Below are 15648 nucleotides of genomic sequence, written 5' to 3' on the forward strand. Positions count from 1 at the left end.
CAGATTCTTCCCGGACCCAAGTACACTTTTTTTCTCCCATTTGTGCAACTTCAGTAAGCACCTCTACTCCAATGTTCTATGTCACTACCCAAATGCGATGATATGCATGCACTGCTTTATTTTTAGTTATTTTTATCCATTCCGGTACCTCAGAGTCCCCCAGGTCACCCCCCTCTCGCGCTCACATTTTGTTGTGGCACCTCCCGGTTTACAACTTAAGCATTGGAGTGCAGGCAGAAATACCTTCCGTTTTGTGTGACGCTTTAAGAACAGAGTCTGCGCAATGAGAGCCCGAGTATAGCAGTTGGTCTGCGTTGAAATTCAACCAGAGAAAGAAATATAGGTAAAAGGATCATCATTTTCCCCGGGAATGAAGCACAGACACAGGACATAAGACTGGAACTCAAACGCGGACTGAGGGGGGAATTTGGGGACAGTCATGGCGGGGCTTGGAGTGAAGAGGAAGAAAGCGGGGCTCCCTGGTTTTTGCTGGAAAACCTGCTACTTTCATATTTTATTCTGGATTGTCTCGGTCTGTGGTGAAGAGAAGACGTTCATCGTTGAGGTAGGTCAGATGCACAAATAGGGATGCAATTGATTTATTCTATACAGCATCCTTACCGAAACGGACGGGGCAAAAGCGCACAGCACTGTATTGCGCTTCTTTATAGCGCAGGTGGAAATAAAATATAATCGTGCGTTTGAATGTTTTTGTGCGTATTGTTTAGGAATAGCTTATCCGAACTGTTAGACCACAATAACAGTTCTATAAAAAGAAAATTAGCCAAATAAATAAACCACATAAACAAGATGTCAGGCAGCTCTACCATTTTATTTATTGATATTTTAGTGGCATTAGCCTATGTATCACCTCACCTCAAAATATCTATATATTAACCTAGATCTACATTTTCAACTCATCTACACATTTCCACTTTAATGCATGTTGGAGAAAACATTGAAAGCTGTTCTCCATCGAATGTATTGTTTATGAACATAGCTGCCTTGACGATCATTACGTTTAATTTTCGAATGAGATTTTTATAACCTTTCTAGTCGCATATTCATCCACTAGTGGTAGCCTATTATATGGATTGCAATGACAAACGACATACAGAGAGACTGATTGTATGTTTTGCTTGTATTGAAGAGGAGATTCATTGCGCCACAGCACATGTAGCAAATTCCAATTCGGTATCACTGTCTATGTAATGTCACCTAGCAAACATATGATTTCCCATATTTGGAGCTGATTGAAACATGGCTAATGTTAAAATCAAGGTTACGTGGGTCAATGCTAAACACAACAGTCAACATTCATATTTGATATGCGCAATGAGTTGAAGCACAAGCTACAAAAACATTGGCCCTTTCACAGTGTTCCCAGTTATCTAAAACACTGTTATTATCATAAGGTATTTTGTCAATAACAGCAGATCAACAATATGCAAATAAAATAGGTCCTTCCACACTGGAAAAAAAAAAACCTCCTATGCTTTGCTTTCATGTGTGCAGAACAAAGAATCCTGAATTTGTTCATGATTCCAAATATAGCTTCCTCCATAATTTATCGTAATAGCAGGGAGTTGTATGCGAGTAGAGAGGGCACTGGTGGCATATAGAGTTGGATATGAAAGTGTGCTGTGTTTTGAATAAGCTGTTTGCAGTGAAAGTCTTGCTTGCCAATTGCTTGTAATGTAACGATCTCATGATGATACCTACACACACAAAGATAGTTATTTATAGGTGTTGGACAAAGCATGGCTGGTGAGTGTGGACAGTAGGATGAAGACAACAAATAAAGAAACGGGAACATGAAAAACAAATAGTAACTGAATGGATGGGCTTTTGATTATTTGTGTCAGTCCTTCTGCCTTGTTGCTTTGTTTGTTCTTTCATTCAGCTCAAAGGAAGTTGATGTCGTAAACTGTTTGGTCAACATGTTTTGTTTTTGTTCTTTCTCAATAAAATAGCCCTATGTGGACTATTGGGTGGAGCCTTATAACATGATGTGTTTTCTTGAATTGTTGAATGAATCTGATGTGTCACATTCTACGATCTTTGAGTGAGCTTTAAATCAATTGGATGAATCCTCATTTACATTATTTTTTATTATGTATGAATGAATAGACCATCATGAAGAGTCCATCATTTAGCATAATCCTCACTCAATCCTTTTCTGTGACATCACATGCGTACCTGAGATTATTGTATTGTGGCTGAACTTTCGCCTGGTGGCTCAGTCTGGTTCTCCTTTGTTAGGCATGACAATGACAAAGGAGTTGGCTAAAGGAGAAACACATCTGGCTACCAGGCTAGATAAAGCTGCTGTTATAGCCTACTGAATTTAGCCTACTGATAATCATGGAGGACCCTTTTAAACAAACATTAAACCCTCTCATTAGGCTCCCTTAGAAGGCTATAGACATTTCAAGATTGATTATAGAATTCATGACCATTGGCCAGACTATAGCTAATTATGAATGCAAATAAACAATTTAGAGATATGTTGTCAGTCACCATTGATAGCCTACAATGGACTCTCTAGTATGCTTCCTCTCTCTCTCTCTCTCTCTCTCTCTCTCTCTCTCTCTCTCTCTCTCTCTCTCTCTCTCTCTCTCTCTCTCTCTCTCTCTCTCTCTCTCTCTCTCTCTCTGCCTCTCTCTCTCTCTCTCTCTCTGCCTCACACACATACACACACACACATCATTATTTCTATTTTATGCTCAGAGAATGCATGTATTCTTAATCATATTTATATATTTCAGTGTTTCTCTTGAGGATACTGTACTGCTAACAATAGGCCTATTTGTTCAGCCGTATTCCTATCGGACACCGCCATCTCGTTCTAATTAAAGAGAATTGATTGACCAGTGTTTGCTTAATTACAAATTGACATTGGCTGATTGATGAGAGGTGACTTGACACTGTCAAGATTCAGAGGGGGCTTTTACTGACATTAACCTGAAACCTGCCTCCTGACCCAAACCAAACAAGAGGGAGACAAAACAGCTGAGGGAAAGGATAGGACTTGGTTGGTTACTAAGTTCAGCAAGCTAAATTTACATCACTCACATTCACACTGAATTCACAAGATGTTGCACAGCTCCAGTCATGCAGATTTTTGGGTTCTCCCTGGTACAGTAATTGATCAGTGAATGTCACTGATGCCCTGAGTGCACACATCGAATAAAAGACAAGAATAAAAACAAGTCGACTCGGGAGTTATGCAACCTGCATCAAGGGCATAGCGCTTGACTCAATCATTTCAGTCATGTGTTTAAGATGTAATATCCACTGATGATGACAGAAGCTTTTATGCTTGCAATATCATTTCAACACTTTGTGCTCAATAGAATTATGTGGTGTACTGTAGCTTGCTAGCTGCTCTGGATTGGATCTAATACGTTGTCTTCTTGAATGCATGTCAGGCAATTTGGAAATCAGCCAGTGAGGTTATGATATAACAAGGGTTTCATGGTAGTTTGGTAAGATTAGACTGAAAACTGGGTTGTTGAGAATCCAGTGATACTGCAACGAGTTGTGTAATATTTAAACACTTGGCCTATATAGCCACAGTACAGTAACTGTAAGATATTTATTTCCGCTGTCTATTTGAGGATGATTTGCCCACCAACCAAACTGGAAATCTCAAGAGCTGAACACTTTATAATAAATGTCAGCTAGATGTACAGTTTTTTCCCCCATCAACCAAACTGGAAATCTCAAGATCTGAACACTTTAAAAGAAATGTCAGCTAGATATACCATTTCCCCCCCTATATTAATACAGTCTAAAACTGCAGTATGTTACTAGTCTTTGTCTTCAAAGTAGTCTTTACCTCCGTTTTTAGAGGGCCGTGTTAGTATGTTTGATATTTTGTCTGCTTTGTGTTACGCTTTAATAAGATCCTTTGCATGTGCACAAACCATAGGCTGCTGCCAGTTTTGGAAAGATGGCACATCTTTGGAGAATGTTCCTCCCCAAATAGTATAAAGAAGGTTGTTTCAAGATATCAAATCTATGTGAATTCACTCATTTCATTACCTTGTATCGCTGTCATCTACAACGCAGTTTTGCACAGTTTATTGGAATCAAGATACCACCACAACCATTCGACTGTTAGTCATTCTCCCATTGTTTACGTGCCAAAAGGCAATTTTAAAAAATGCCACTGATCTTGCCAACAAATACAAGATTTTACGACTAGCCCAAATGCTGCTCTATCATGAACATCATAATCAATCGCTACAGTCAGTGGTAATACTTAATGATCTAACTATTATCACTAAAATAAATTGAACACCCTCCCCCTTCATAGAAATAACTCAAAAATAATGTTTACGACCACAAATTAGAATAACTGTAGCGACCCTGTGTTTATGAATGTGGATAACGACTTTGCCACTTCAGCATGCTTTTGTGGCACGGTCGATGCCATGCAGGGCTACGGGCCAGAAGGTTCGCCGACCACCACGGACGAGCTCACTCTCCCTGCCTGTTTCATTACACTACGATGAGAGCCGGCTGCAGACAATGATCAGCTAGGGGGAAATCACATTTTCAACATTTTGATGCCATATTTATAATCATATGAAATATATGCAATGAATTTTCCACCAACAGGTTTCTGTGCCAATGCACCACACAACCAATAAACAAAGCATACCGACTTCAGGCACTTAAATATTATGGTTTGCGTTTTCAACACCACAATAATTAGACTATATCAATCTCGACAAACAGAAGATACATCCCTCCGTACCTTGTAGGCTTACCCAGTATCGAAGGATTGGCTTGACGATCTCCGAATATCATTAAACTTTTTGGTGTTTTGTAACAGATGTCTCTTTCCATTCATCAATTGGCAGCTGCACAGTTTGAATTGATTGATTGATTTTATTTGTCAGTAAAAACAATACAGATATACATACATTTTTTAAAAGTGACATATTGCACAGTAAAGTCAGGGACTTATTTCCATTGTGATCCCTATTTTTTTACAAAAATACATACCGTACATACATATAGGCCTACAATTACATATATGCAGACGTTACAGAGATAGAGACGAAAAAATGCTCAACCTCCAGATGAGTATGAGGGGGGAGTTTAAGTACAGTTCTTATAAGCTTGTTTGGCTGGTAGCTTATTCTTTTGAATTGGGGCTGCTGGTGAACCATGATGTGCAGGCATAATCAAAGTGACATTGAACTAGCGCACTTGCCAGAGTCTTTAGGAAGTCTATAGCTACAGTGCCTTGCAAAAGTTTTCATCCCCCTTGGCGTTTTTCCTATTTTGTTATATTACAACCTGTAATTTAAATTGATTTTTATTTGGATTTCATGTAATGTACATTGGTGAAGTGAAATGAAAAAAAATACTTGTTTAAAGAAATTCGTAAAAATAAATAACGGAAAAGTGGTGCGTGCATATGTATTCACCCCCTTTGCTATGAAGCCCCTAAATTAGATCTGGTGCAACCAATTACCTTCAGAAGTCACATAATTAGCTAAATAAAGTCCACCTGTGTGGAATCTAAGTGTCACATGATCTCAGTATATATACACCTGTTCTGAAAGGCCCCAGAGTCTGCAACACCACTAAGCAAGGGGCACCACCAAGCAAGAGGCACCATGAAGACCAAGTAGCTCTCCAAACAGGTCAGGGACAAAATTGTGGAGGAGTACAGATCAGGGTTGGGTTATAAAAAAAAACATCCAAAACTCTGAACATCTCATGGAGCACCATTAAATCCATTATGGCACCACAACAAACCTGCCAAGAGTGGGCCGCCCACCAAAACTCACAGACCAGTCAAGGAGGGCATTAATCAGAGAGGCAACAAAGAGACCAAAGATAACCCTGAAGGAGCTGCAAAGCTCCACAGCGGAGATTGGAGTATCTGTCATTAGGACCACTTTAAGCCATACACTCCACAGAGCTGGGCTTTACTGAAGAGTGGCCAGAAAAAAGCCATTGCTTAAAGAAAAATATAAGCAAACACGCTCTGTGTTCGCCAAACGGCATGTGCGAGACTCCCCAAACATATTGAAGAAGGTACTCTGGTCAGATGAGACTAAAATTGAGCTTTTTGGCCATCAAGGAAAACGCTATGTCTGGCACAAACCCAACACCTCTCATCACCCCGAGAACACCATCCCCACAGTGAAGCATGGTGGTGGCAACATCATGCTGTAGGGATGTTTTTCATCGGCAGGGATTGGGAAACTGGTCAGAATTGAAGGAATGATGGATGGCGCTAAATACAGGGACATTCTTGAGGGAAACCTGTTTCAGTCTTCCAGAGATTTGAGTCCTGCTGAAAGGTTCACCTTCCAGCAGGACAATGACCCTAAGCATACTGCTAAAGCAACACTCAAGTGGTTTAAGGGGAAACATTTAAATGTCTTGGAATGGCCTAGTCAAACCCCAGACCTCAATCCAATTGAGAATCTGTAGTATGACTTAAAGATTGCTGTACACCAGATTGCTGTACCCATCCAACTTGAAGGAGCTGGAGCAGTTTTGCCTTGAAGAATGGGCAAAAATCCCATTGGCTAGATGTGCCAAGCTTACCCCAAGAGACTTGCAGCTGTAATTGCTGCAAAAGGTGGCTCTACAAAGTATTGACTTTGGGGGGGTAAATAGTTATGCACGCTCAGGTTTTCTGTTTTTTTGTCTTATTTCTTGTTTGATTCACAATAAAAAATGTTTTGCATCTTCAAAGTGGTAGGCATGTAGTGTAAATCAAATGATACAAACCCCCCCAAAATCCATTTTAATTCCAGGTTGTAAGGCAACAAAATAGGAAAAATGCCAAGGGGGGTGAATACTTTCGCAAGCCAGAGTAGGTTTCCATCCAATTGGCGACAGATTGTCATGTGAATATTCTAAAATTGTAATAAAAACACTATGCTATTTCAGAGTTTCCTTTAGGAAAATTTGGTACCGGACAACATGACAGGGAAGATTTTATTGTACCGGACATTTGAGAAATGCAATGCCCATATGCATTCAGATCCAACCTGGCACAGCCAGCACCATCAATAAAAGAGGGATGTTGGCCAAATGAGCCACATTTACATGTCCTTAAAAACAGCCTATAACAAATTACAAAAAACACAATTCCTTGTGTTTCGATGTGTAGCATATGCAAAACTTTATAGCCTAGTTTTAAATAGGTTTTTAGGCTACTTTCCTAAAACAATAATTGTCCACCTCACGGTTCAGCTGTCAGAGATTTGAGCAGTAAATGTATCAGGGCATCGCATGCATAGGCCTATAGGCTTAGGTGTCCACTGTATGATATTAATATTTTAATAAATATGTACAGTACCAGTCAAAAGTTTGGACAGACCTACTCATTCAAGGGTTTTTATTTATTTTTACTATTTTCTACTTTGTAGAATAATAACTATTAAATAACACATTGGAATAGTGTTTTAACCAGAAAAGTGTTAAACAAATCAAATCTATTTTATATTTTTCAATGTAGCCACACTTTACCTTGATGAAAGCTTTGCACACTCTTGGCATTCTCTCAACCAGCTTCATGAGGAATGCTTTTCCAACAGTCTTGAAGGAGTTCCCACATATGCTGAGCACATGTTGGCTGCTTTTCCTTCACTCTGCGGTCCGACTCATCCCAAACCATCTCAATTGGGTTGAGGTCCGGTGATTGTGGAGTTCAGGTCATCTGATGCAGCACTCCATCACTCTCCTTCTTGGTCAAATAGCCCTTACACAGCCTGGAGGTGTGTTTTGGGTCATTGTTCTGTTGAAAAACAAATGATAGTCCCACTAAGCACAAACCAGATCGGATGTCGTATCGCTGCAGAATGCTGAGGTAGCCATGCTGGTTAAGTGTGCCTTGAATTCTAAATAAATCACAGACAGTTTCACCAACAAAGCACCCCCACACCATCACACCTCCTCCTCCATGCTTCACGGTGGGAACCACACATGCAGAGATAATCCGTTCACCTACTCTGTGTCTCACAAAGACACGGCGGTTGGAACCAAAAATCTCACATTTGGACTCATTAGACCAAAGGACAGATTTCCACCAGACTAATGTCCATTGGTCGTGTTTCTTGGCCCAAGCAAGTCTCTTCTTTTTATTGGTGTCCTTTAGTAGTGGTTTCTTTGCAGCAATTCGACCATGAAGGCCTGATTCACGCAGTCTCCTCTGAACAGTTGATGTTGAGATGTGTTTGTTACTTGAACTTTGTGACGCAGATATTTGGGCTGCAATCTGAGGTGCAGTTAACTCTAATGAACTTATCTTCTGTAGCAGAGGTAACTCTGGGTCTTCTTTTCCTTTGGCGGTCCTCATGAGAGCCAGTTTCATCATAGAGCTTGATGGTTTTTGCAACTGCACTGAAGAAACTTTCGAAGTTCTGGAAATGTTCCAGATTGACTGACCTTCATGTCTTAAAGCAATGATGGACTGTCGTTTCTCTTTGCTTATTTGAGCTGTTCTTGCCATAATATGGACCTGGTCTTTTACCAAATAGGGCTATCTTCTGTATACCACCCCTACCTTGTCACAACACAACTGATTGGCTCGAACGCAGGAAAGAAATTCCACAAATTAACTTTTAAAGTAATTCAAATGTCACTTCACTTTAAATTAAGTTGCTTGCTCCTGGGTAAGTACAGAGTCCTGGAATTACAGAGTTTGTTGTTAAAGATTGTTACATTGTAAGTACAATGTAACTAGAAGGGTTATACCTAATGTTCTCATATCTCCAAATTTCTCCTACAAAGGTTGTTATATTGTAACTACATAATAATTATAAAGGTTATACCCTACTGGGTTTCACTTTACATTAAGTTGCTTGCTCCTGGGTAGGTACATGATAAATACAAGTATATTCTATGTAACTACATTGTTCTTACATTACACTTGATTCGGTATAGCCTTTGAGCCAGGTCATAACATAGAAATAAACAAATAGAAAATGACCGGTAGTTAATGACAGGGTGTGCTTTGTTACAATTGTTGTCACCAGGTCCTAGCCTATTTATCAACCCTGGTATTACATGTGGATTCGATGGTAGTGGCACCTTGTGTAAGGTCATATGGTGTAAGGTCATATTTTGGTCTGAGTTATTAACATGGAATTGACAGGTGACTTTCAAGTGTGTAATTACAAAACATTAGTTACATAGTGGAACAAGAGAATGTGTAATAACATCAGTAGTTACCAGGCACATGCACAGATAGGGGTCTACCTGTGCCCGAACACCTGCACCTTTGCCCTCCACTTGCCAAGTGCCCTTTTGGGTGGTGGTATAATATTTGTTCGTATACAGTTTTTGTCGTTGTTGTTCTGAACCCACTGCCACTAAGTCATCGTGTCGTCATTACATTTGCCACCCCAACCCCCACCCCTACCCCTACCCCTACCCCTACCTCGTCTGTTGGTCTGCCCTGTACGGAGCTCACATGCGCCCAGTTGTGCCTTTTTTCCAGTCTGCCTTGTATGGAGATTGCTTGCGCCCGGTATCCAAACATGTATGGCGAGATGCGGTCACTGGTCGAGTGTGTGTAGCACGTTACCTAGTTTAAATATCAACAGTACTGCCACAGCAGCATACCATTTGATTAAAACTTGATAACACTTGATTTACATCATCATCAATATTCGTTCTGGTTGGCTGATAGCCTACCCGCACACTCTTTCATGCCACTTCGATACAGCTACGACCGGAAGTGATTTTCGTAGCAGGTTTGGAGTGCATTTTCGCTAAACCTTTCCCAACCTTAACCTAATTCTCCTAACCTGCTACGTTAATTATCCTAACCTCCTGAGTATGTTCTCCTAACCTGCTACAAAATGTCACTTCTGGTCGTAGCAGTTTAGAAGTGGCATGAAAATAGTGTTTCTCTACGCGCAGCAGCACTTAATGTATTTCCTTGTATAATCATAGCCGCGGGAAGGTGCTAGAGCACCCCTGATAAATTGAAATACATTTACCAAAGTTATAGAGTTACTGCTGTCTGTTCAGAAAGAAATGAAATCATTCAGAACAGCCTACTACACCATGAGTTGGCCTATAATTTAGCCACAGTGGATCAATAGCTTCATTTTTTTCCTAGCCTAGCTGTGGATTGTGTGTAGCCCAATAACAAGGCATAGACTACAGTCGGGAATGCACATCAAATCTGTCACTGAACAGCATGAAGACAAAACCGGCCTTTCACAATATTTCTAATACAATCGCGGAAAGGTTGGAAAGCAAATGGCTCTTGCTGAAAAGAGAAGACTCAAATCAGTCGGCTGTAGGCTACCAAAATATTTTATGAACTTCCAAATAGGCCTATTGAGCGAACGTTGTTTTACAAAGTAAAACAAGAGAGAGGTAGGCTTTTGGCACGAGGAGCTGCGCCTCATTGGGTAAATCAGAGAAACGGGAAAGCTTTTTAAGGACTATAGTTTCCACACACCTAGGCCTAGGCTATTGATGTATTCAAGACAAGGTTGTTTTTATTGATTTCAGTTTGTCAGTGTTACATTAGCCTGTCATTTCGATCATTTGTGCAGAATTAAAAAAGATTCTGCCAAAGTCTCCAGTCATGTAAAATTACGTAGAATTGCATGAAATGTGTTTACAGTATAAAAGGCTAAATCTTTACCAGACCCATGGCTACAAAAATAATTCCCCATGTGTGCAAATTCTCTAAACGCCTCTAACGTTACTCTACTGCTCTATGCCACTAAGCAAATGTGATTATATGCATGCAAGATTTTATTATAAAGGTGGATTTTCTTTTTCATGCGTTCTGGTACCTAAGAGCTCCCCGGGTCACCCCCCTTTCACACTCACTTTTTGTTCCGGCACCTCCCGATTTACAAATTAAGCACTGAACACAGTTATTGACCATATACTAACATATCCACACAAGCCACTAGCCAGCTAGCCATATATCATGAGTTAGAAGATTATGAATATTAGGCTATATTAAGATAAATCACAATCAGTAAAAAATTATCGAGCTAGCTAACTGATTGTCACGATCGTTCATGAACGGGAACAGACCAAGGCGCAGCGTGATATGCGTACATGTTTATTTTAATGAATAAACAACTGACAAAACAATAAACAAATGAAACGTGAAGTCCATGGTAGAACACAAAACATACCTACACGGAACAAGATCCCACAACCCACTAGTGCCAATAGGCTGCCTAAGTATGGTTCCCAATCAGAGACAACGAGCTACAGCTGCCTCTGATTGGGAACCACCCCAGCCAACATAGAAATACACATATTAGATCTAAACATAGAAAATACAACATAGAAAATCACACCCTGACTCAACAAATAAGAGTCCCCAGAGTCAGGGCGTGACAGTACCCCGCCCCCAAAGGTGCGGACTCCGACCGCGCAACATAAACATAAAAGGGTAGGGGCCGGGTGGGCATTCCGCCTCGTAGGCAGGGAACAGGCTGGGCCGGACTGGCGACGCGCACCACTGGCTTGGTGCGAGGGGCAGGAACAGGCCGGGCCGGACTGGAGCGGAGAGCTGGCACAACCCGTCCTGGCTGGCTGCCCACTTTCGCACTACACGTGCGGGGCGCTGGCACAGGACGCACTGGGCTGTGCACGCGCACTGGCGATACAGCTTGTAGGACTGGCGCAGGATATGCGGGACCGAGGAGGCGTACTGGAGACCAGGAGCGTTGAGCCGGCACACCCCGTCCTGGCTGGATGCCCATCTTCGCACGGCATGTGCGTGGTGCAAGCACAGGACGTACAGGACTGTGCCGGCGCACTGGCGACACAGTACGTAGCTCCGCATAACATGGAGCTTGCCCAGTCATATGCCTTTTCGCGTGAGTACGGGGAGTTGGCTCTGCTCTAATCCTAGGCTCCGCCAACCACCCTCTTAGCCCCCCCAACATTTTTTATTGGGGCTGTCTCTCGGGCTTCTTCCTCGATCGGCTTCCTCTGTGCTGCCGTTGCTCCTCTCCTGCCTGGGCATCTACCTTTGCCCATCGCCCTTTCCCCGCAAATATCTCCTCCCATGACCACCATTTGCCCACCTGTGACATGGCAATTCGCTCTTCCTGGGCACGCTGCTTGGTCCTCGTTTGGTGGGATCTTCTGTCACGATCGTTCATGAACGGGTCAGACCAAGGTGCAGCGTGATATGCATACATGTTTATTTTAATGAATAAACAACTGACAAAACAATAAACAAACGAAACGTGAAGTCCAAGGTAGAACACAAAACATACCTACACGGAACAAGATCCCACAACCCACTAGTGCCAATAGGCTGCCTAAGTATGGTCCCCAATCAGAGACAATGAGCTACAGCAACCTCTGATTAGGAACCACCCCGGCCAACATAGAAATACACATAATAGATCTAAACATAGAAAATACAACATAGAAAATCACACCCTGACTCAACAAATAAGAGTCCCCAGAGTCAGGGCGTGACACTGATCAGCAGATAGCCTTCCCTCTTTTCCCGATGACAATCATGTCTTTAGGAGACACTTTAAAGCTGCAATATGTACTCTGAACAAAAATATAAACACAACATGTAGAGTGTTGTTCCCATGTTTCATGAGCTGAAATAAAAGATCCCAGAAATGTTCCATACGCACAAAAAGCTTATTTCTCTCCAATTTTGTGCACATATTTGTTTACATCCCTGTTAGTGAGCATTTCTCCTTTCCAAGATAATCCATCCACCTGACAGGTGTGGCATATCAAGAAGCTGATTAAACAGCAAGATCATTACACAGGTGTACCTTGTGCTGGGGACAATAAAAGGCCACTCTAAAACGTGCAGTTTTGTCACATAATAAAATGCCACAGATGTCTCAGGTTTTGAGGGAGCGTGCAATTATTATTATTTTTTCTTTTTTTCACCTTTATTTAACCAGGCAAGTCAGTTGAGAACAAGTTCTCATTTACAACTGCGACCTGGCCAAGATAAAGCAAAGCAGTGCAATAAAAACAACAACACAGAGTTACATATGGGGTAAAACAAAACATAAAGTCAAAATACAACAGAAAATATTTATACAGTGTGTGCAAATGTAGCAAGTTATGGAGGTAAGGCAATAAATCCCGACTGCAATTGGCATGCTGACTGAAGGAATTAACTCCAGAGCTGTTGCTAGAGAATTGAATGTTCATTTCTCTACAATAAGCCGCCTCAATGTCGTTTTAGAGAATTTGGCAGTACGTCCAACCCAGTGGGGGCTCCTCAGAGGAGGAAGGGGAGGACATCCTCCTCAGTGAATTTCATAAAAATGTAAATAGTGAAACATTAAAAAAACATATATTTTGTCGATAAAACTATACTAAATATATTCACATGTCACCAAATAATAGATTAAAACACACTGTTTTCCAATGAATGTCTACAGTAGCCTCAACAGCACTCTGTAGGGTAGCACCATGGTGTATCCGGAGGACAGCTAGTTTCCGTCCTCCTCTGGGTACATTGACTTCAAAACAAAACCAAGTAGGCTCATGGTTCTCACCTCCTTCCATAGACTTACACAGTAATTATGACAACTTCTGGAGGATGTCCTCCAACCTATCAGAGTTCTTGCAGCATGAGCTGACATGTTGTCCACCCAATCAAATGATCAGAGAATTAATCTAGTACTGAAAGCATAAGCTACAGCTAGCTAGCATAACATGTGGTGAGTAGTTGACTCAAAAAGAGAGAAAGATAATAGTTGAACAGTTTTGAACAATTAATGTATTTAAAAATGAAGGAGAAGCGCGCGCGAGAGAGAAATATATTTCATTGTATTTTTTTCACTTTCACTTAGCTAGCGAATACAGCTAGCTAGTTTAGCCTACTCAAACACCTGGCTCGAACAAAGAGGGATGCTATGTTAGCTTGCTGGCTATGACTATCCAACACTGGAACTCTTCTAAGTCAAGGTAAGCTTTTAGTTTTATTAATTTATTGCCACCGGGGCCTGCCAGTGTAACTGCTAACCTGCTTGATGACTGTACTGCAAGATTATAGCGGGTTTACTAACGCGTTAGTTGTTGTAGCTATGTTGACTAGCTTTGATGTTAGCTAATATACTTACAATGATGTAGCCTGTGTGTAGTGGTTGGCGGTTATAATATGAAGGTTTGGGTTGGAAATGTTTTTTCGCCTGGTCACAGACAGCTGATGTGTTGTGCACTGAAGTCCACAAGGGAAGGGAAAAGGTGAGAGGAGGAGAGTGCGTAGATGCAAGAAGGAATTCTACAACGAGCAAAATGATCATGCTGTTTCTATGTGGCTGCTACGAAAGTGAACTGTTTTTGCGTGTGATCAGGGGTGTATTCATTCCGCCGATTCTGTTGAAAAGTGTTTCTTAAACGGAAGCAAACGGAACGAAACGGGGATAAACATATCTGAATTTGTCCAATAGAAACTCTCGTTTACAACTGTTGGACTAATGATTACACCCTAGATCAGCTAGATGCAGGCAAGAGTGTGCAAAGCGGTATTGAATCTGTCACCTTGATTACTCCAATTTTTCCTCTCGTCCTGTGCGTGTGAACTTTCATTCATAGGCTGGGTTGTAGCAACCTCATGATAGATATTCGAGTATCATGTAGTAGCCTAAACCTATCGATGTTACATTGAGCTGGGTGAATGGAAAATGAATGACAGTCATCCAATATGCTGTAATAGAAATAGGGCCATGCTAATTTAAAAAAAATACGTCCTCCCTCATCTTAAACGTCACTGACCGCCACTGGTCCAACCAGCCTCACAACCGCAGACCATGTGTAACCATGCCAGCCTAGGACCTCCATATCCGGCTTCTTCACCTGTGAGATTGTCTGAGACCAGCCACCCAGACAGCTGATGAAACTGTGGGTTTGCACAACCGAATAATTTCTGCACAAACTGACAAAAACTGTCTCAGAGAAGCTCATGTGCGTGCTCGTCGTCCTCACCAGGGTCTTGACCTGACTGCAGTTCGGCGTCGTAACTGACTTTAGTGGGCAAATGCTCACCATTGATGGCCACTGGAATGCTGGAGAAGTGTGCTCTTCACAGATGAATCCCGGTTTCAACTGTACCGGGCAGATGGCGTTGTGTGGGCGAGCGGTTTGCTGATGTCAATGTTGTGAACAGAGTGCCCCATGGTGGCGGTGGGGTTATGGTATGGGCAGCCATAAGCTACAGACAACAAACACAATTTCATTTCAGCGATGGCAATTGAATGCACAGAGAAACCATGATGAGATCCTGAGGCCCATTGTCGTGCCATTCATCCACCGCCATCACCTCATGTTTTAGCATGGCCCCATGTCGCAAGGATATGTACAAAATTCTTGGAAGCTGAAAATGTCCCAGTTCTTCCATGGCCTGCAAACTCACCAGACATGTCACCCATTGAGCATGTTTGGGATGCTCTGGATCTACTTGTACGACAGCGTGTTCCAGTTACATTTACATTTTTGTCATTTAGCAGATGCTCTTATCCAGAGCGACTTACAGTTAGTGAGTGCATACATCATTTTATTTTTTTTATTTTTATTTTTTCATGCTGGGAATCAAACCCACAACCCTTGCGTTGCAAACGCCATGCTCTACCAACTGAGCTACATCCCTGCCGGCCATTCCCTCCCCTACCCTGGACGACACTGGGC

General features: G+C 41.7%; 1 protein-coding gene across 2 annotated transcripts in view; it reads left to right on the forward strand.

Moving 5' to 3' along the window:
- The first annotated feature begins 296 nt into the window (after nt 1-296).
- The window catches only part of mmp24 (matrix metallopeptidase 24), a 105877-nt gene continuing 90525 nt past the window's right edge, over nt 297-15648 (forward strand). For both annotated transcript variants that reach the window (XM_041888849.2, XM_041888850.2), the window contains exon 1: nt 297-565. In XM_041888849.2, the coding sequence (XP_041744783.1) occupies nt 440-565 (126 nt within the window). In that variant the 5' untranslated portion in view covers nt 297-439. The remainder of the gene's footprint in view (nt 566-15648) is intronic.

This window comes from Coregonus clupeaformis, chromosome 10 (genome assembly GCF_020615455.1).
Source record: "Coregonus clupeaformis isolate EN_2021a chromosome 10, ASM2061545v1, whole genome shotgun sequence".
Classification (NCBI taxonomy): Eukaryota; Metazoa; Chordata; class Actinopteri; order Salmoniformes; family Salmonidae; genus Coregonus; species Coregonus clupeaformis.